Source organism: Palaemon carinicauda, chromosome 5 (assembly GCF_036898095.1).
Source record: "Palaemon carinicauda isolate YSFRI2023 chromosome 5, ASM3689809v2, whole genome shotgun sequence".
NCBI classification, from domain to species: Eukaryota; Metazoa; Arthropoda; class Malacostraca; order Decapoda; family Palaemonidae; genus Palaemon; species Palaemon carinicauda.
In genome coordinates, this window is record NC_090729.1 from 183,130,685 (window position 1) to 183,149,459 (window position 18,775).

Genomic DNA, 18,775 nt, shown 5'->3' on the forward strand with positions numbered 1-18,775 from the left:
GCTTTGATGAGTGGGAGGAGGTGTCACGGTTGGGAGGTGTTTGCATTCAAAGCTATATGTGAGAGTATTGGATGATTTCAGCCATCCCGAAGATGGTTTGGACCTTTTTGGCGGAACTATTCTCAAGTGTTGGGTCTTCGGAATCCAGGGGGATCCAATGCTTGGGGTAGGACTCTCGGCTTTTGGCCGGAAGCCCGTCATTACAGATATGGGGAGGATGATTCCATAATTTCTTGGTCTCAGTCCTAACAGGCGGGTTCAGCTTACACCTGTGCCTCTATATCTGTTTTGATGCTATCCTTCGGGTAGGGTATGGAGTGGACCATCTGGGAAGTATACTCTCATTGGGCCGATAGTGGAAAGTGCAAATTTCCTTTCTGGCGTGTGATGGCCTAACATTCTCGAGCAGGTACATCTAAGTAACCCTTTTCTCTCTCTCTCATCTAATGTATTCTTTAAGCAATGAACCCCCATCCCCTGGATACGCTGACTCTCCCCCGGCACTGTTGACGACCTCTGCTAATTCAATTAAGGAAAATTCTGTTGACGACTTAGGAACAAAAAAGGACCCCTCTACTAATGTTTCAAAACCAATTAAGTCGGGTAACAAAGGGAAATTAAGAATCCTTCATGTTACCCAAATTCCAATAAATACTGATTATGATATGATATATAAAGTATTTAGATGCTATGGAGTGATAAAAGAAATTAGAATGAAACTTGAAAATGAAAAATGGCATTCATGGATAACTTATAATAATCATGAAGAAGCATTCAATGCAATATGTAACATCAATGATATCAAAATTAATAACCTGAATGTCATGGGTGCCCTATGTGATAAGATACCAAACAGTTTGGATGTATATAGACCTGCTGACTGGTTTGAGAAAGATATCGATTTAACTATGCTCCCCCAAAGAAAGCCAAAACCACCAATGTGGCTTGTTGCCGAGCCTAAAGGGAGTAATGGGAATTATTTTAAAATTAGCAAACTAATTCAGAAAAAGGTAGGAACCATTGCACCAGGTGATATATCTCGCTTTGGGAAAAATAGCTTCCTAATCCATGCTAAATCATTCACGCAATCAGTAATACTGTCTAACCTTATGACAAGCAGTGATGAGGATATGTTAGATGTCAAACCCCACCTAAACTTTAGTTACGGAAGGGGAGTAGTCTTCAATAAAGATCTGTATGAATTTACAGAAGAGGAAATACTAGCCATGTGCCCATTAACAGTGTGGAAAGTGCATAAGATTCCTGGGACGTCAATGATTATCCTTACTTTCCAGGATGCTGATGTGCCTTCCCACATCGATATTGAAAATGAAAGAATAAAAGTTCGACCTTTTAAACAAAAGCCCTTACAATGCTTCAAATGTTTCAAATTTGGACATCCTTCTAAAGTTTGTAAAAATGAAAAAATGTGTAGCATCTGTGCCAGTCCCTATCATGGAGAGTGTACACTTGAGCCCAGCTGTTTGAATTGCAGTTCAAACCATAAATCCACTGACAGGAGCTGCGAGATTTACAAGTTTGAAGAAGCAGCCCTCAACAAATCCAGTGTAGGACATGCCAAAAGACTACTGAAAAAACCAAACAGCTATGCAAATGCACTGAAATCAAGAGAAAATATACCACAGGAGATATCGAACCCACATAGTGCTGCCAGTAATTCCCAAAAAGGAAATACATCATCTAATGATAGTAGAGTTTTACGTGACAAGGTAAGCATATTGCCTTCCAAGGCTTTACCACTGTGTATTAAAACTGCAACACTGCCCACTTCTATACAAACTTCATCCCCCATTACCAACAATAGTACTAACCTCTCTCAGGCCATGTCCTTGCCTGATTTGATGGAAGTTCCACCCGAAACAAAGTTACCAGGTGCACCTGTGGTAGGGAAGGTGCAAAAACCTGGTAAATCCTCTCCACTGATAAATAGGAAAAGAGAGAGACCTCCATCTCTCTCTCCACCCTCCATTAGAAACGTTAAGGTTATGACATCAAATAAATTTGATGTTTTGTCTGTTGATGTTTCTAATGGACCAGAAGATAAACTGAATAAATCAGAAATTCAAGTTGAGGTCCACCATCCACCTCAACAAATAGATCAAAAGGATACAAAGAAAAACACAAACATAAAACCCATTATAACAAGACCACCTCTGATGAAACCTACAGGTAATAATGTTAGATTAAAAACTGCTAATGGGAAGACCTCATCCAAGATGTCTTCCAGAAATAATCCATAGTTTTCGCCTCCATTTTGCAATGGAACTGTCAGGGTTTGAGGGCCAAATATGAAGAACTTAAGCTCCTAATTCATGAGCATTCCCCTATAATTGTATGTCTACAGGAAAGTATGCTTGATTCTAACACTCCTAGTCCTCGAGAGTATGTTAGCTATAGAACACCATATAATCAACAAGCAGGGAGCCATGGCGGAAGTCTTGTATAAATTCGTCGAGATGTTCCCCAAATACCTATGTCTATATGTACAACCCTGCAGGCAGTTGTTGTACAAATTGATATAGGGAGAAAATATACAATTTGCTCTCTGTACTTACCTCCAAATGATATTATTTTATATGATGACTTAGCAGAGGTCATTCAACAACTCCCTCAACCATTTCTCTTACTGGGAGATATGAATGGTAGACATCCTTTATGGGGTGATATCCTAGCAAACACAAGGGGCAGTATTATCTCATCAATTGTGGAGAATGAGGATGTGGGACTCCTTAATACAGGAGAGCCCACACACTTCCATGTTCAGACAGGTACCTTGTCATGCATTGACCTTTCAATTGCAAGCTCTAACTGTCTTCTTGATTTTGATTGGAGGACATTAGATGATTGGCATACTAGTGATCATGCACCAATCATTATAAACACCAACAATGGTCCACCTTTACAGAGATCGCCACGATGGAATCTTGACAAGGCGGACTGGGAAAAGTTTCGTGAGCTAAGCGAAATTGAGGGGGATGCTGAACAGGTTGAAAATATCGATGATGCCATAGACTTACTGAATTGAACTCTCCATACAGCAGGAGTCAATTCAATTCCCAAAACAACAGGGTTATTCAAACGACGACCAGTCCCGTGGTGGTCTTCAGAACTAACTGCCCTCCACAGAGCCACAAGAAGATCTCTAACACGATTGCGTAGACTCCGAACTGATGAGAATTTAATTATGTACAAGAAATGTAGAGCACAGTTCCGTCGTGCCATGAAAGAAGCAAGGCGCCAGTCATGGATGTCTTTTGTTTCCTCCATTAACAGTAGAACACCACCATCTGCTGTGTGGAGGAAAGTAAAAAAGATAGCTGGCAAATTCACCCCCAACCCACCACCAGTGTTGAAGGTAAATGGCCAGTATGTAACCGAAGAAAATGATGTTAGCAATGCCCTGGCTAATCATTTTTCAAATGTATCCAGCAAGTGTGAAGGAGCCCCTGGTCACCAGTATAGGAGCACTGAAGAAGAGAAAATTTTAAATTTTGCAACAAGAAGGGAAGAGTCGTATAATTCTCCTTTCACTGAAAGAGAATTTGATTCCGCACTTGCTCATTGCAATGATACAGCCCCTGGACCCGATGGAATTCCATATGCAATGATTAAACATGTACATTTTAATACAAAGCTATTTATTTTAAGTATTATTAATAGAATATGGCATGATCATAGTTACCCAAGTGTTTGGGAACTAGCCATTATTTTAGCCTTTTTAAAACCCGGTAAAGACAAGTTTTTAGCAGCAAACTATCGTCCTATTGCATTGACATCTTGTTTATGTAAAATCATGGAGAAGATGGTCAATGCAAGGCTGATGTGGTACCTTGAAAAGAAAGGTATTTTATCACCGATTCAATGTGGATTCCGAAAAATGCACTCAACGACTGATGTGTTGATACGACTAGAGTCTTCTATTTGTGAAGCCTTTGCTTCCAAACAGCACCATGTTACAGTATTTTTTGACCTTGAAAAGGCATATGATACCACATGGAGATATGGTATTCTTAAAACCATTCATGAATTGGGATTGAGAGGAGAGCTGCCACTATTTATTCAGGCATTTCTTTCACGTAGAGTTTTTCAAGTGAGAGTGGGGGAAACTCTATCAGAGAGTAAGTGCCAGGAAGAAGGAGTTCCTCAGGGTAGTGTGCTGAGTGTAACCCTTTTTGCACTAGCAATTAATGGGATATCCTCAGCCATTCCCCAGGATGTTCTCTCAACATTATTTGTGGATGATCTCTCAATATCATTTGCTGGCACTAGAATGGCAATGGTTGAGAGAAAAATCCAACTCTCTATTGATAAAATTATCCAGTGGGCTGACATGAATGGATTTAAGTTCTCGACAAGTAAAACTACCATTGTCCATTTTTGTCGTATCCGGGGAGTACATCCAGACCCGGATATATACATTAAAGGTCAACGGATACCATGTGCAAGAGAAGCTAAATTTTTAGGTTTGATATTTGATTGTAGGCTTACATGGGTTTCTCACTTAAAAGCATTAAAAGCTAAATGTGTTGAAGCTCTGAATATCTAACAGTATTGTCCCATACATCATGGGGGGCAGACCGCAATACTATTTTAAAATTATACAAGGCCTTGATTTTTTCCAAAATTAGTTATGGTTGCGAGGTATATTCTTCAGCCACCTCAAGCCGGTTAAAAATATTAGACTCGATACATCATGCAGGTATTAGATTGTCTACTGGAGCTTTTAAAACCTCGCCTATCCCAAGTCTCCTTGTTGATGCTGGAGAGTTACCTCTAGACCTTTACCGAATGTCTTCCGTTCTTCGGTATTGGTTTAGATTGCAAAGACTCCCTAACTCTCTAGCCTTTCAGACTGCAAGCCTTGTAAGACACGCATCATACTTTGAGTTGCACCCAAAATCTCCTCAACCTTATGGCTTTCGGGTGAAACGATTATTAAATAGTCTGGATATAATTAGAAATAAGGTACTTCCATTCAAGGTATCATCAACGCCTCCATGGAAGTTACCAGAGATATCTTTTTGTAAATATTTTATTGGAGATAAGAAGAATATGTCAGACCTAGAAGCCAGGTCTCTTTTTAATGAACATGTTAAAGAACATAGAGGATCAACTTTTATCTATACTGATGGCTCCAAATCTGATGCTGGCGTTGGATTTGGAATACATAGTAATGGTTTTAATTGTAGAGGTGCACTTCCTCTGACCGCTTCCATATTTACTGCCGAACTGTATGGCATATTAACCGCTATTGAGAAAATAGCGTTGAAGAAGGAGGGTAATTTTACAATTTTTAGTGATGCAAGGAGTGTCCTTCAAGCTATGGAAGTTTTTAATTCTAATAACCCTCTAGTTTTAAAGATTTTAGAATGGCTTTTTATTATTGGACGGAGAGGTATAACAGTTCAATTTTGTTGGGTTCCAGCACATGTAGGTGTGTCTGGGAATGAGAAGGCAGATTCACTGGCTAAGGAGGCTGCATCCGAGTTGCTGCCAAGAAGGTATCCCATTGCCTGTAATGATTTCTTACCTGACATCAAGAACTTGGTTTGCAATAAATGGCAACAGCAATGGGATAGTCAAGATGGCAATAAAATGCGAGAGATAACAAATGACATATCTCCTTGGAGGTATAATATGATGCCCCGAAAATGGGAGACGTCTCTTTGTCGTCTCCGTATTGGTCACACTCGGTTGACACACAAGTTTCTGCTGAAGGGCCAACACCAACCGTATTGTGATGACTGTTTAGTACCTCTAACAGTAAGGCATTTGTTGACCGAATGCCCCAATTATAACAACTTGCGGAATAGATATTTGTTTGAGGCTCGAGGTGAGGGTGGCAGGTTCATCCTTGCCAAGATTCTTGGAAATGATGTGTCCTACCATGCAAGTGGCATTTTTAGATTTATTTCAGAAGCAGGTCTTCTGAAAAATATTTAACTTTTATGACATTCAATTTTTATGATTTTAATTGAATACTATTTAATTTTTATTTTATTTTATTTTTTATTTTTGTATACATAAATTAAATGTTACCGGCGTCAATGACCTTAGATGTCAGGATGCCTGAAAACTTTTAAATCATTCATTCATTCAGCCTTTGCACAGCACCCCAGGTCTTTACCAAGCTCATGCTAAATGTAGCCTCTCTCTATCTTGACGACTGGCTTCTCAGAGCGCACTCATACGATCACTGCCTGAAGGATCTTCACACAACATTGGACCTCTCAAGAGCTGGGTCTCCTTGTAAACAAGGAAAAGTCTCTCTTGGTTCCATCTCAAGAGATTCTCTATTTGGGAATGACGATTCGGAGTCAGACTCTTCGGGCTTTTCCGTCTCCTTTAAGGATGGAACAAGCCAGATTAAAACTCAAGTCGTTTCTAAGAAAGAATATGTGTTCAGCAAGGAAGTGGATGAGCCTAGTAGGAACCCTCTCCTCCTTGGAACAATTTGTTCCCAGGATGAGCCTAGTAGGAACCCTCTCCTCCTTGGAACAATTTGTTCCCCCAGGAAGACTGAAAATTTGTCCTCTCCAGTTCCATCTCAACAGCCATTGGAACAAGGAGAAAGACCTAGAACCTATGTCCATTCCAATTACGAACACTATCGAAGACTGTCTTCGGTGGTGGGAAGAACCGAACAAGTTCCAGGAAGGTCTCGACCTATCACAAAAGAGCCCAGACCTTAGTGTTATGCTTCGACGCCTCGGCCGCAGGATGGGGAGCAACCCTAAACAAGCTGGAAGCTTCGGGACCATGGTCAGAGAACCAAAAGTCTCTGCTTATAAACCACCAGGAATTGTTGGCAGTTCTGTTAGCCCTCAAAAGTTTTGAGGAATCAGTCACGAACAAAGTGGTTCAGGTCAATGCGGACAACACGACAGCATTGGCGTACATTACCAAGCAGGGGGGAGCCCACTCAACCTTCAAGTTTGCAAGAGCCTATGTCGCCTTTGGGGTCGTCCATGCATAGATCTCTTTGCAACCTCAAAGACAAAGAGGTTAGAGGCGTATTGCTTCCCGGTGCCAGATCCAGAAGCAGTCCACATAGATGCGTTTCTTATGGATTGGTCCAACCTAGATCTGTACGCCTTCCCTCCATACAAGGTAGTTGAGAAATTTGTAACATCCAAGGGGACCAGGAAGACCCTATTGGCCGTCAAGAGAATGGTTCACAGAGGTACTGGAATGGGTGGTAGACACTCCAAGAATACTTCCATTAAGAGTAGATCTACTCAGACAAATCCACTTGGAGAGATTCCATCAAAATCTCCACGCTCTTCAGCTGACTGCCTTCAGACTATCGAAAGACTCATGAGATTAGAGGCTTTTTGAAGGAGGCAGCCCAGGCCATTGCAAGAGCAAGAAGAACTTCGACCATCAAAGTCTATCAGTCCAAGTGGGAGGTTTGTAGAGTTAACTCTCTTTCCTCATCCAGTACCTCTGTAGCTCAAATTGTGGACTTCCTGCTCCACCTTTGAAGGAAGTGCAATTTCTCCTCTATTATTATAGGAGTATGTTGGCAACTGTGTTCATGCATAGAAACCTTAACCTGTCCAACAATAAGGATCTGCAAGATCTTCTTAAGTCTTTCGAGACTACAAAACAACGAAAACAAGATTCTCCAGCCTGGAATTTGGATGTTGTCTTGAAGTATCTTATGAGCGACAGGTTTGAACCACTAGGTTCAACTTCTATGAAAGGCCTGACTATGAAGACTTAATTTTTGGTTAGTCTTGCAACAGCCAAAAGAGTGAGTGAAATACATGCATTCAGCAAAAACGTTGGATTTCGTGATGGTAAAGCTGTCTGTGCCTTACAATTAGGCTTTCTTGCCAAAAACGAACGCCCTTCTCAACCTTGGCCCAAAGCGTTCGAGATTCCAAATATTACGGATTTGGTTGGAGAAGAGTTGGAAAGAGTCTTATGCCCGGTAAGAGCTCTGAGATGCTACTTGGAGAGAACGAAAGATATACGAGGCAATTCTGAAGCTTTATGGTGCTCGGTCAGAAAGCCCTCATTACAGATGTCTAAAAATGCCTTGTCATTTTTTATCAGGCTTTTAATTAAGGAGGCACATGTTCATTGTAATGAATCAGACCTTGGTCTTTTAAAGGTCAAGACTTATGAAGTCAGAGCAGTAGCAACGTCGGCAGCATTCAGACAGAACAGATCACTTCAAAGGATAATGGACACAACCTTCTGGAGGAGCAAACCTGTGTTCGCATCATATTATTTGAAAGGCGTTCAGACTCGTTACGAGGACTGTTACACTCTAGGTCCATTCGTAGCAGCGAGTGCAATAGTGGGCGAAGGATCCACCACTATGTTCCCATAATCCCATTTAATTGTTTTTTATGGTTGTTTGTGGAGATTGTGTCAGTCTTCCACAATCATTGATTTTGTCAGGTGGTCAAATTTGTTCCTTGAGAGCGCCCGGAACGGGTTATTGGAGGAGGTTCTGTCATAATGAGGTTTAAACACCGGTTTGACAGTCCCTACGAGAGATCTTCAGCCCCCTGGGAGGACCGCTGGATCTCATAAGGCTAGCAGGGATAATGAGGCAGAGTATCATTGAAGTCGGCTTCCTTATCAGGTACGAACCCTTAAGTTTGTTTTAATTAACTCTTAAGCAGAATTCCAGATATACTAGCTGTCTCTAACCCTCCACCAAAGGTGTTAATCAGTTATATATATAACTACTGGGTAAGTCTTATGTTTAAAAATGGTATTTTCATTATAAAATAAATTTTTGAACATACTTACCCGGTAGTTATATAATTAAGTCCCACCCTCCTCCCCTCTAAGAGACTAGAGGCATGGAATATATGAGGGTTCCTGGAATGGTTCCCAGGTACCTCGCTATGGTGCAGGGGTGGTACACCTGGCTATCCAATTGGCGATTGGTGCGAGTTTTGAATTTTCTGCCGTGACATCAGAGACGTAAGCTATATATATAACTACCGGGTAAGTATGTTCAAAAATTTATTTTATAATGAAAATACCATTTTTCTTCCAGTGGTGCTATAGTCCAATCCTGAACAAGCTGTTTGTTGTGCAAAATCTAACTGTCCCACTGGATATATCTGTGAATCCATTGGTTGAGGGTACTGTCACGATTACTCCAGTCTTCAAGCAGAGTCAACATATGAAAAAACCAGTTCATAGATGTTACAACTGTAAAACTATGACTGATGGTGGTGGTAAGATGTCAACTACTAGCTACTATACTATCATAAAAATTGATCATTGGCAATTGGGTTGCATTTTGATTTTGTATATTAATCAAAATCTCAATTTCAATGGTTTGAAATAATTCGCTTTGCCTTGCCAGCTCGGGGAATGTCTTAACTTAAATAATTTGTATTTTAGAGGGAATTTTAAGTACTCAATATATATGCATAAGACCTGTACTATGTGCAACAGACACATAGGCACTGATAGAAAATGGACAAAGGTCGACGAAAATAAGTGAATCTTTATAGAGTTCTAAGATACTTTATTTTCAGTTCATACTCATTTATTAGAGATGTGTAGGATGAGACAAGAAGGGATGAGGAACAATGTATCAGACGAACAGTAGATTTGGAGGTACGGTAGTAAAATGAAGACCTATAGGGAATGTGAGGGCAGGAGTGGTGTGAATAACTTGTTTCTAGTGTGTAGCCTCATAGTTGGCCAGAAGCTATTTCATAGGTTGTATTGTGAACTAAGGCTATAGTGTTCATTCTATGTCTTAGATTTTAGTACGCCTGTATTTGAATTAGAATATGAGTAAAACCTTTTCAAATAAGTAACTTCCCTTTGGTTAATTGAAAATATGTTTTTTAAATATATAAAAGGATCAGTAGGGTCTACAGTACTTTTTTTGTTAGTGGAGTGCCAGGCATATTTGAATATTTAGGCATAACTTTATGAAATATGGTTTAAGATCACAACAAAATGTAATTATTTTTTATTTCTATGGTCAACTCCCAGTTCTCTATAGCTTGTTGATTGATAATAACAATGTGATGCAATAACTTTCAAATGGTCTATAAATCACACCGCAAATTTCTTAGATTTAACTTTACCATAAACAACCAAATCTGAGAACTGAATGGCAATAATTACTTCCCGGCTTGAGAACAGCAGAGGGAGACATGAAGGTAAATCTACCCATTCCAGATAACTAAAAAATTTCAAAAATGTCCTTTTACGGTACTCCTCATTTGACTATTGATAACACTTTGTCATATTGTCGTCTTTTGTAATTCCCGGACTTAAATGATTTTAGATAGAAGGTATCTCGGGTTTACATGTTGTCTTTCCCGGAGCCAGCATGTTTATGTTGATCGCTGGATAATTTATTTTAATGTTTTTGCTTTTATTCTCTTCTAGTCGTTGAGTTTTTCATTGCCTTGTTCTTTATTTTATATTCATAAGTCTTTTAATACTTTTCAAAAGGTCCTCTGGTAACGACGATTCATCATTACAAACAGGCTCCAATAAGGTACTTAAATAATCGTGATTGTATTTCAAGTTAGGACGTTTGTTTTGTTGATATGATGAACTACTTGTCGATGCGGAGAATAAAGAGCGGCATTCCTTGACTGCGGAGTAGTGCGTTATGCTTCACAATCATTATTTCGCCATCTTTCTTTATACTACTCTTTGGGATTTCAGTGCTGTTCTTTTTTTTTCTTCTGTGCATCATGTTTAAAAAGCGTAAGAGAGACTTCTGATGACAGTGTGCAGGCCAAACACAAGTGTAAACTTTAGGAATTGTTATACTGTATGTATCAGTTATTGAGTACTAGTATTGTATAAGTGTAAGTACATTACTGTACAATAAAGGGTATGTACAAGGTGCAGTAAATTATGAATGGTAAGGATTGTTTTCTATTAAACTATATTATATACATACAGTACTGTATGTACGAGTGTTTTTATGTATGTATGTACAGCATGTTATATATATAAAATCCAATTTACGACACATTGTAAGAATGGATTGCGTTAGTGTTAGATTAGTACGTAAATGGTAGTCTCTTTAAAATTTTGAAGTTGTTGTTTATCTACTGTACATATAGGCAGTGAACAAGTAGTTGAGCCAGGATTTTTTTTTTCTTTACAGGTGAAGACAAAATAAATCATATTGTGCAGTTGGAGAGTACACCTTGCCAGTACAGAATTTTACCTGACGAGCGAGCAATAGTTACTGCCCCTCTCCCTCTGCCATCGCCAGGAGAAAACCGTTCAACAATACTTATCAAAATAATGTGTTTAACTTCCTGCGTTGGAGGCCCCAATAGAAGACCCTTTTGTCTTGTTTTAACTCTTCATTGCAGGTATGGGGAAATTTAGTTTATTCTTTTAAAGTAGTGATGTGACAATAAGCATAGACTCGAGCAATTTCTGCACACTCGGATATTTCTGTCTGTGGTTGCTCTTAAAGGATACAAACCCCATACTTTAATAGGAGTATGATTTCAGCGAACGTGGAAACTCAAACTCGGCTGTTTAGATTTATAATGAGATGTCAGTATGTGGGGTGGTGGGTGGGAATCCCCCTGGCCAGTACACCGGTAAGCCACATTGACTTCAATTGTTGAGCTGTTTTGACATACTCTCGTTCTTCCTAACTTAGTTGCTTTATTAATTTTTGTTTTTCTATTTGAGGCTTTTACTATAGTATGGGTTTATTGCATTTTGTTAAAAGTAAAATATAACGTGGGGAATTGGGCTTGAAAATTGACAATATTCAAAATTTGATAACTCATTCATTTTTCAAGACATCTTAAATCTGTTTATTGCATTTTGAAGCTCATTCCATCTCATTTTCAGCCGACATAACATCGTTAACGTCATTGACCCCCCCATATTTGCGATCCAGTGGTATTGTATATTTTTAAATATTTAACTTAGCCAGTGAATATATAATAGCTGCAACTCTGTTGCTCGACAGACACATACATAAGAAACTCGCGAGCGATCGCTATGCAGGTTGCGGGTGTGCCCACCAGCGCCAACTGTCGGCCAGATACCACTCTCGGATGTAAACAAAACCTTCAATTTCTTCTCTGTCGACGTGTCGACAAGACGTACTTTTACTCGCTGTTGAACCTGGAGTTTTTCCCATCATATTTGGTGAAGTACTTTAATTTGGTTTGAGCTTTCGCAGTACAGGTGTTTTTCTTCAAATAAATCCTTGAACTCGTTTTTGGATAGATTTAATTTTTGATGACAAAGAGAGTATGGACTTTCTTTGACTTTTAAATGGCCGACCCTTCCCTTAGACGGAAGTGTGTTTAGGCTTTTAGCAATTATCTTATCACGTTATAAATTAATTATAGATTTTCCTCTATATATTTTATATCTCACCGCCTTTATTAGGCCTCTTCGATTAACTTTCCATTTATAATAAACATAAAAATAAATTTTAATGATTTGTTTATATGCGACCTTTCCTGAGAGTAGGCGGTCCTAACTTGGAAACCGAAGTTAAACAACGTTGAGCCCTTTCAATCGTAAATAGCTTTTAAAGAGCTAATGATTTAAAACTTTTTAAATGAATATTTTTTAATAGATATTTTATGAAAGATTTTCTTTGAATAGTCTTCGTACTGTTTCAAAGATGAACTAACGTTTAGTTTATTTATGCTACGCAGTTTGCGCTCTATCGTTACGATAGAGAGAGAGAGTATCACGGTTTCACTTTGCAGAAAGAGTAAATCGATTCTGACGTTTTGTTCATTCTTCTTTCAAAGCTTAAATGTTTTAAATTCTATTTTAAAGGAACTTTTTAATTGAAAAACCTTTCAGTTTTTTTCCTTTGGTCAAATAACATGTTTTTTTGACGAAACGTAAGTGGGCTCTTCTCTTAGGTGCGAAATCAAGAGAGAGAGAGAGAGAGAGAAAGATAGAGACGGAGGGAGAGAGAGGAGAGAAAACGTTCCGTTCAAGCGGGTAACGTTGTTCTCGAGTTACTCTCGTCCCTAGTCTCTGTACGGGGAGAAAGGATAAAACGTTTTTAGTTTTTTATTCTCGTCCCCAGGCAATGTACGGTGAGAGATTGAAAACGTAGTTTTGAATGAACTAGTGTTTAGTCTCTTCCCCAGCCACTGAATTTTTTATCTTAAAATATGTTTACTGTTTTTTGCTGGTATTAATGTGCTTGCATTATACGACTGATTTCGCAATTACTACCTTTTGATGAGGGTAGAATTGCGTGCTTCAGGTAGAAATCAGTAAAAGTTTCGATTTCAGTGAAATAAGTGCAAAACAGAAAATCGTAGTGATAAAGTGATATTGCGCAAAGTGTTATCAGTGTTGCGACCGAGGGTCCGTCTGTTCGTGCCTGTCGTTCGCCTAGTCCGGGACCTCTTGCAAGCTCCCAAGCCCAGGGGAGAAGTAATGTCGTACGACTTATGGGTTCGAGAGGCCTTGATCAGCGAACAGACGTTCCCTCTATGGTATCGGGTGTATCTTACCAAGATCACCCCTACCATAAGGCGAGAGAGACGATTTTCTCCTCGTCATCCGAAGGCTTTTCGCACAAGAAACCTGAAACAAGGTTTCGAGGCCCTTAAGCGAAAGTCAGTCCTTTCAGGACAGGTCCAGCGTCCTGGTTGTAGCCATTAGGACAGCTCTGACCCTATGCAGTCATCGGAAGACTTCTCGCCGCCTAACAAAAGCGTAACACAGACTCCGAGAGTCTTTTTGTTGGCAAGGTTTTGCGGTCACAGACGTTACCCTCGTCTCTTACCGCAACCATTTCCGTTGATCCTAAATGGGTTGTACGGCAAGACATGCAGAATAAGCTTGCCTCCCTTATGGAAGACTATTCTGCCGATAAGTCCGTTGAGCCTAGCCGTTTATCTCATCGAGATCCTGGCTTTCAGCCACCCTAACGTTCCTTTGTGCGTCCTGTTGACGTTGGCGTAGCTAAGTCACGTCAGTCAGGTTGTTTAGAACCACACTCGATGCGGTCTCGTGTGGATTTTCAGCCACATTTGGACGTAAGGCCACTTGCTGATGCTCCTGTTGACGTTCAGGACGTTCGCTAACAATCGGAGTTGACTTGTTTTGACGCTGAGCGTCGACCTCCGCATTCTAGAGTTGTTTTGACTGCTCAGTCTAGGCGGTCAGAGCAGTCTCGAGTGGACGCTGTGCGTCCTCACGCACCTGTTGTTGTTGACAGTTCACAGACTGTCAAGCAGTTACATGACGTTGCGTCCTGGTCTCTCGCACCTGTTGTTGTTGACAGTTCACAGACTGTCAAGCAGTTACATGACGTTGCGTCCTGGTCCGCTACTAATGCACCAGTGCGTGTGGACTCTGCTTGTAAAGCATTGCCACCACGGTAGGTCTCTCCCTTGCTTGAGACTCAGCTATTATCGGACAAGGTTCCTTCAGATGAGGAAGTTGCTGTTCCCCCTCCTACTGATATTCCCTTGAGGACTCTGTCAGACGGAGAGGAGCCTAAAGCTGCTTAGCCCTCTATGGACTTTAAATAAATCATGCTGATTTTTAAGGATCTTTGTCCGGATCTTTTTGTAACTGCTGCTCCTCGTTCGCCTAAACGTCAGAGCTTACACTAGGCCTAGCTACTTCGAAGCCGTTGTTTTATAAGCTAGTGCTCTCTCGCTCTCCTAGAGAGCTTTACGTTTGCTAGGCGACTGGTTTATCACCAGGAGGAGTTTGGGGGATACAGCCTTTGCTTTCCCTTCTTTTAAACTGGCTTATAGAGCGAGAGTCTGATATGACACGAGAGAAGTTCTTGGCTTGGGAGTTCCTGCCTCTGCCCAGATAGACTTCTCAAACCTCATAGACTCTCCCTGGCGCCTGGCCATGAGACGCTCCAAGATTTTACAGGTCAACTTCACAGCTGTTTTCGAGCCTTTGAAGTTTTGCTGTACAATTATGTCATGCATAAACAAGGCTTTCAGGGATGGCTCCAATGATCTGACAGCCACGTTCTCTGCAGGAACAAGTCCCTCAGGGATGGCTCCATGATTTGGCAGCCATGTTCACTGCAGGAGTACGTAAGAGGCAAGTGCGCTCAATGTGTTCATTGTCAAGACAAACTTCACGATGAAGTCTTCCAGGCTGTCTTGACAGCATTTATGGAAGGCGACTGGATGGTCTCTCTCGACCTTCAGGAGGCATACTTCCACATTCCTATACACCCGGATTCCCAACCGTTTCTGAGGTTTGTTTACAGGAATGTGGGGTACCAGTTTCGAGCTATCGGGGATCCGAGCCTCCCTGTACTTGGACGACTGGCTTCTCAGAGCATCGTCCAGCCTTCACTGTCTGCAGGATCTACATTGGACGTTGAGTCTGGCCAGGGAGTTGGGACTTGTGGTCAACCTAAAAGTCCCAACTGATCCCATCCCAGATTATTCTATTTTTGGGGATGGAGATTCGCAGTCAAGCCCTGCTCGAAGTCCAACTAATGCTGAAAAGAAAACGTTTATTCAGTCAGGAGTTGGAACAGTCTCGTAGGGACTCTCTCATCCCTGGAGCAGTTTGTCTCACTAGGGAGACTACCCCTTCTGCCTCTCCGGTTCCATCTAGCCTCTCACTGGAACTAGGACAAGACATTAGAGACGGTATCATTCCTAGTCTCCGAACCAATAAAGGCATGCCTGAAATGGTGGGACAGCAATATCAGTCTGAGAGAGGGACTATCCCTAGCAGTCAAGAACCCAAACCACGTGTTGTCCTCAGACGCGTCGGGTTTGGGTTGGGTGCGACCCTGGACGGTCGGGAATGCGCTGGTCTGTGGACCTCAAGTCAGAAGAGCATGCACATCAACGGCAAGGAGCTATTAGCAGTCCACTTGGCCTTGATGATATTAGGAAGCGTCTTCGAAACTAAGTGGTAGAGGTCAACTCAGACAACACCACAACTTTGACGTACATCTCCAAGCAAGGAGGCACACACTCCTTCACGCTGCTCGAGATCGCAAGGGACCTTCTCTTATGGTCTAGAATTCGAGGCATCTCCCTGTTGACGAGATTCATCCAGGGGGACTTGAACGTCTTGGCAGACTGTCTCAGTCGGAGGGGTCAGGTGATACCCAAGGAATGGACCCTCCACAAGGACGTGGGCAAGAGTCTTTGGGCTTCTTGGGGTCAACCATCCATAGACCTCTTTGCCTCCTCGTTGACCAAAAGGTTACCAATCTTTTGCTCTCCAGTCCTAGATACAGAAGCAATCTACATAGACGCGTTTCTACTGGATTGGTCTTTTATGGACTTATATGCATTCCCACCATTCAAGATAGTCAACAAGGTACTGCAGAAGTTCGCCTCTCACGGAGGGACAAGGTTGACGTTGGTTGCTACCCTCTGGCCCGCGAGAGAGTGGTTCACCGAGGTACTTCAATGGCTGGTAGACTTTCCAAGAAGTCTTCCTCTAAGGGTAGATCTGTTACGTCAGCCCCACGTAAAGAATGTCCATCAAAGCCTCCCCGCTCTTCGTCTGACTTCCTTCACACTATCGAAAGACTCTCAAGAGCTAGAGGTTTTTCGAAGGAGGCAGTCAGTGCGATTGCAAGAGCTAGGAGAGCTTCTACCATTAGAGTATACCAGTCGAAGTGGGAAGTCTTTCGAGACTGGTGCAAGTCAGCATCTGTGTCCAAGTCCAGTACCTCTGTAGCCCAAATCGCAGATTTTCTTTTACATCTGAGAAAGGTTCGCTCCCTTTCAGCTCCCACGATTAAGGGCTACAGGAGCATGTTGGCTTCGGTCTTTCGACATAGAGGCTTAGATCTTTCCAACAATAAAGATCTCCAAGATCTCCTTAAGTCTTTCGAGACCTCTAAGGAACGTCGTTTGGCAACTCCTGGATGGAACTTAGACGTGGTCCTAAGGTTCCTCGTGTCAGACAGGTTTGAGCCATTACATTCAGCCTCCCTGAAGGATCTCACCCTCAAGACACTTTTCCTAGTGTGCTTGGCTTCGGCTAAAAGGGTCAGTGAACTTCACGCCTTCAGTAAGAACATCGGCTTTTCTACAGAAAAAAAAAGCCACTTGTTCACTTCAACTTGGTTTCCTGGCCAAAAATGAACTGCCTTCTCGTCCTTGGCCTAAATCTTTTGATATTCCTTGCTTATCAGAGATCGTAGGCAACGAACTGGAAAGAGTATTATGTCCTGTTAGAGCTCTTAAGTTCGATTTAGCTCGTACTAAGTCATTACGAGGGAAATCTGAGGCATTATGGTGCTCAGTTAAGAAACCTTCATTGCCTATGTCAAAGAATTCTTTGTCATATTTTATCAGATTTTTTTAATACGAGAAGCTCATTCTCACTTGAATGAGAAAGACCGATGTTTGCTTAAGGTTAAGACGCACGAAGTTAGAGATATAGCAACCTCCGTGGCCTTCAAGCAAAATAAATCTCTGCAAAGTATTATGGATGCGACTTCTTGGAGAAACAAGTCAGTGTTCGCGTCATTTTACTTAAAAGATGTCCAGACTCTTTACGAGGACTGCTACACACCGGGTCCATTCGTTGCAGCGAGTGCAGTAGTGGGTGAGGGTTCTACCACTACACTTCCCTAATTCCAATATCCTTTTAATCTGTCTCTTGAAATGTTTTTAATATTGTTTTATGGGTTGTTCGGAAGGCTAAGAAGCCTTTCGCATCCTGATTGATTTGGCGGGTGGTCAAAGTCATTTCTTGAGAGCGCCCAGATTAGGGGTTTGATGAGGTCCTGTTGTATGGGTTGCAGCCCTTGATACTTCAGCTCCTGGGAGTCTGTCAGCATCCTAAGAGGATCGCTGGGCTCCGTGAGGAAGACAGACTTACAAGGCAGAGTAATCGTCTAAGTCAACTTCCTCACCAGGTACCTATTTATTTTGGTTTTGTTATATTGATAACTGCCAAAATGAAAAAACTCTTAGCTTATACGCTGTAAACATAATTAACTCTGGTCTCTACCCACCTCCTTGGGTGTGAATCAGCTATTATATATTCACCGGCTAAGTTAAATATTTAAAAATATTTTAATTTTAAAATAAATTTTTGAATATACCCGGTGAATATATAAATTAAATGACCATCCCTTCCTCCCCAATAGAGACGCAGTGGGATGAGAAGAAATTGAAGGTTTTGTTTACATCCGAGAGTGGTATCTGGCCGACAGTTGGCGCTGGTGGGCACACCCGCAACCTGCATAGCGATCGCTCGCGAGTTTTTTATGTATGTGTTTGTCGAGCAACAGAGTTGCAGCTATTATATATTCACCGGGTAAGTATATTCAAAAATTTATTTTATAATTAAAATATCATTTCTGTAAGATATCAATAATTTTGGAAATGTTTATTCCAAGGCAATTTTTGAACAATATTAAGATCACCAACCTATTCATACTTTATGTATTCTAAAATTAAGTTATTAAACCTACAAAATCATACCCTTATAAGGCCTTTTGAAGTGACAGACAGCGATTAAAGGACCTTCAATTTTTTTAACAAAAAATTTCTCCTCTCACAATTGAAAGTAAAGAGTATATCACTATAATGAATTACTTTAAAATATTCAATACATCATAGAGAATAATTATATGATTTACCATCAAGGTATTGAAAAGCAAAGAATGGGTTTTTTTTTTTTTACACCTTTTCTGTTTTGAAGATAGCCATCATCTGAATCTGAATGATCCACATTCTCTTAAAGCTTGAACATCAATAATTTTTTATCTTTGAACCATGTCCTCTTGTATAGCCACTTAGAAAATTTATTTCCTAGGCGTTAGTGT

The 18,775-nt window shown here is 41.0% G+C and overlaps 1 protein-coding gene across 3 annotated transcripts in view; it reads left to right on the plus strand.

Moving 5' to 3' along the window:
• LOC137641667 (uncharacterized) overlaps positions 1-18,775 on the plus strand; it is a 129,549-nt gene that overhangs the window by 82,940 nt on the left and 27,834 nt on the right. For all 3 annotated transcript variants that reach the window (XM_068374444.1, XM_068374443.1, XM_068374442.1), the window contains exons 4-5: positions 9,044-9,227; positions 11,141-11,354. In XM_068374444.1, coding sequence (XP_068230545.1) covers positions 9,044-9,227; positions 11,141-11,354 — 398 coding nt within the window. The remainder of the gene's footprint in view (positions 1-9,043; positions 9,228-11,140; positions 11,355-18,775) is intronic.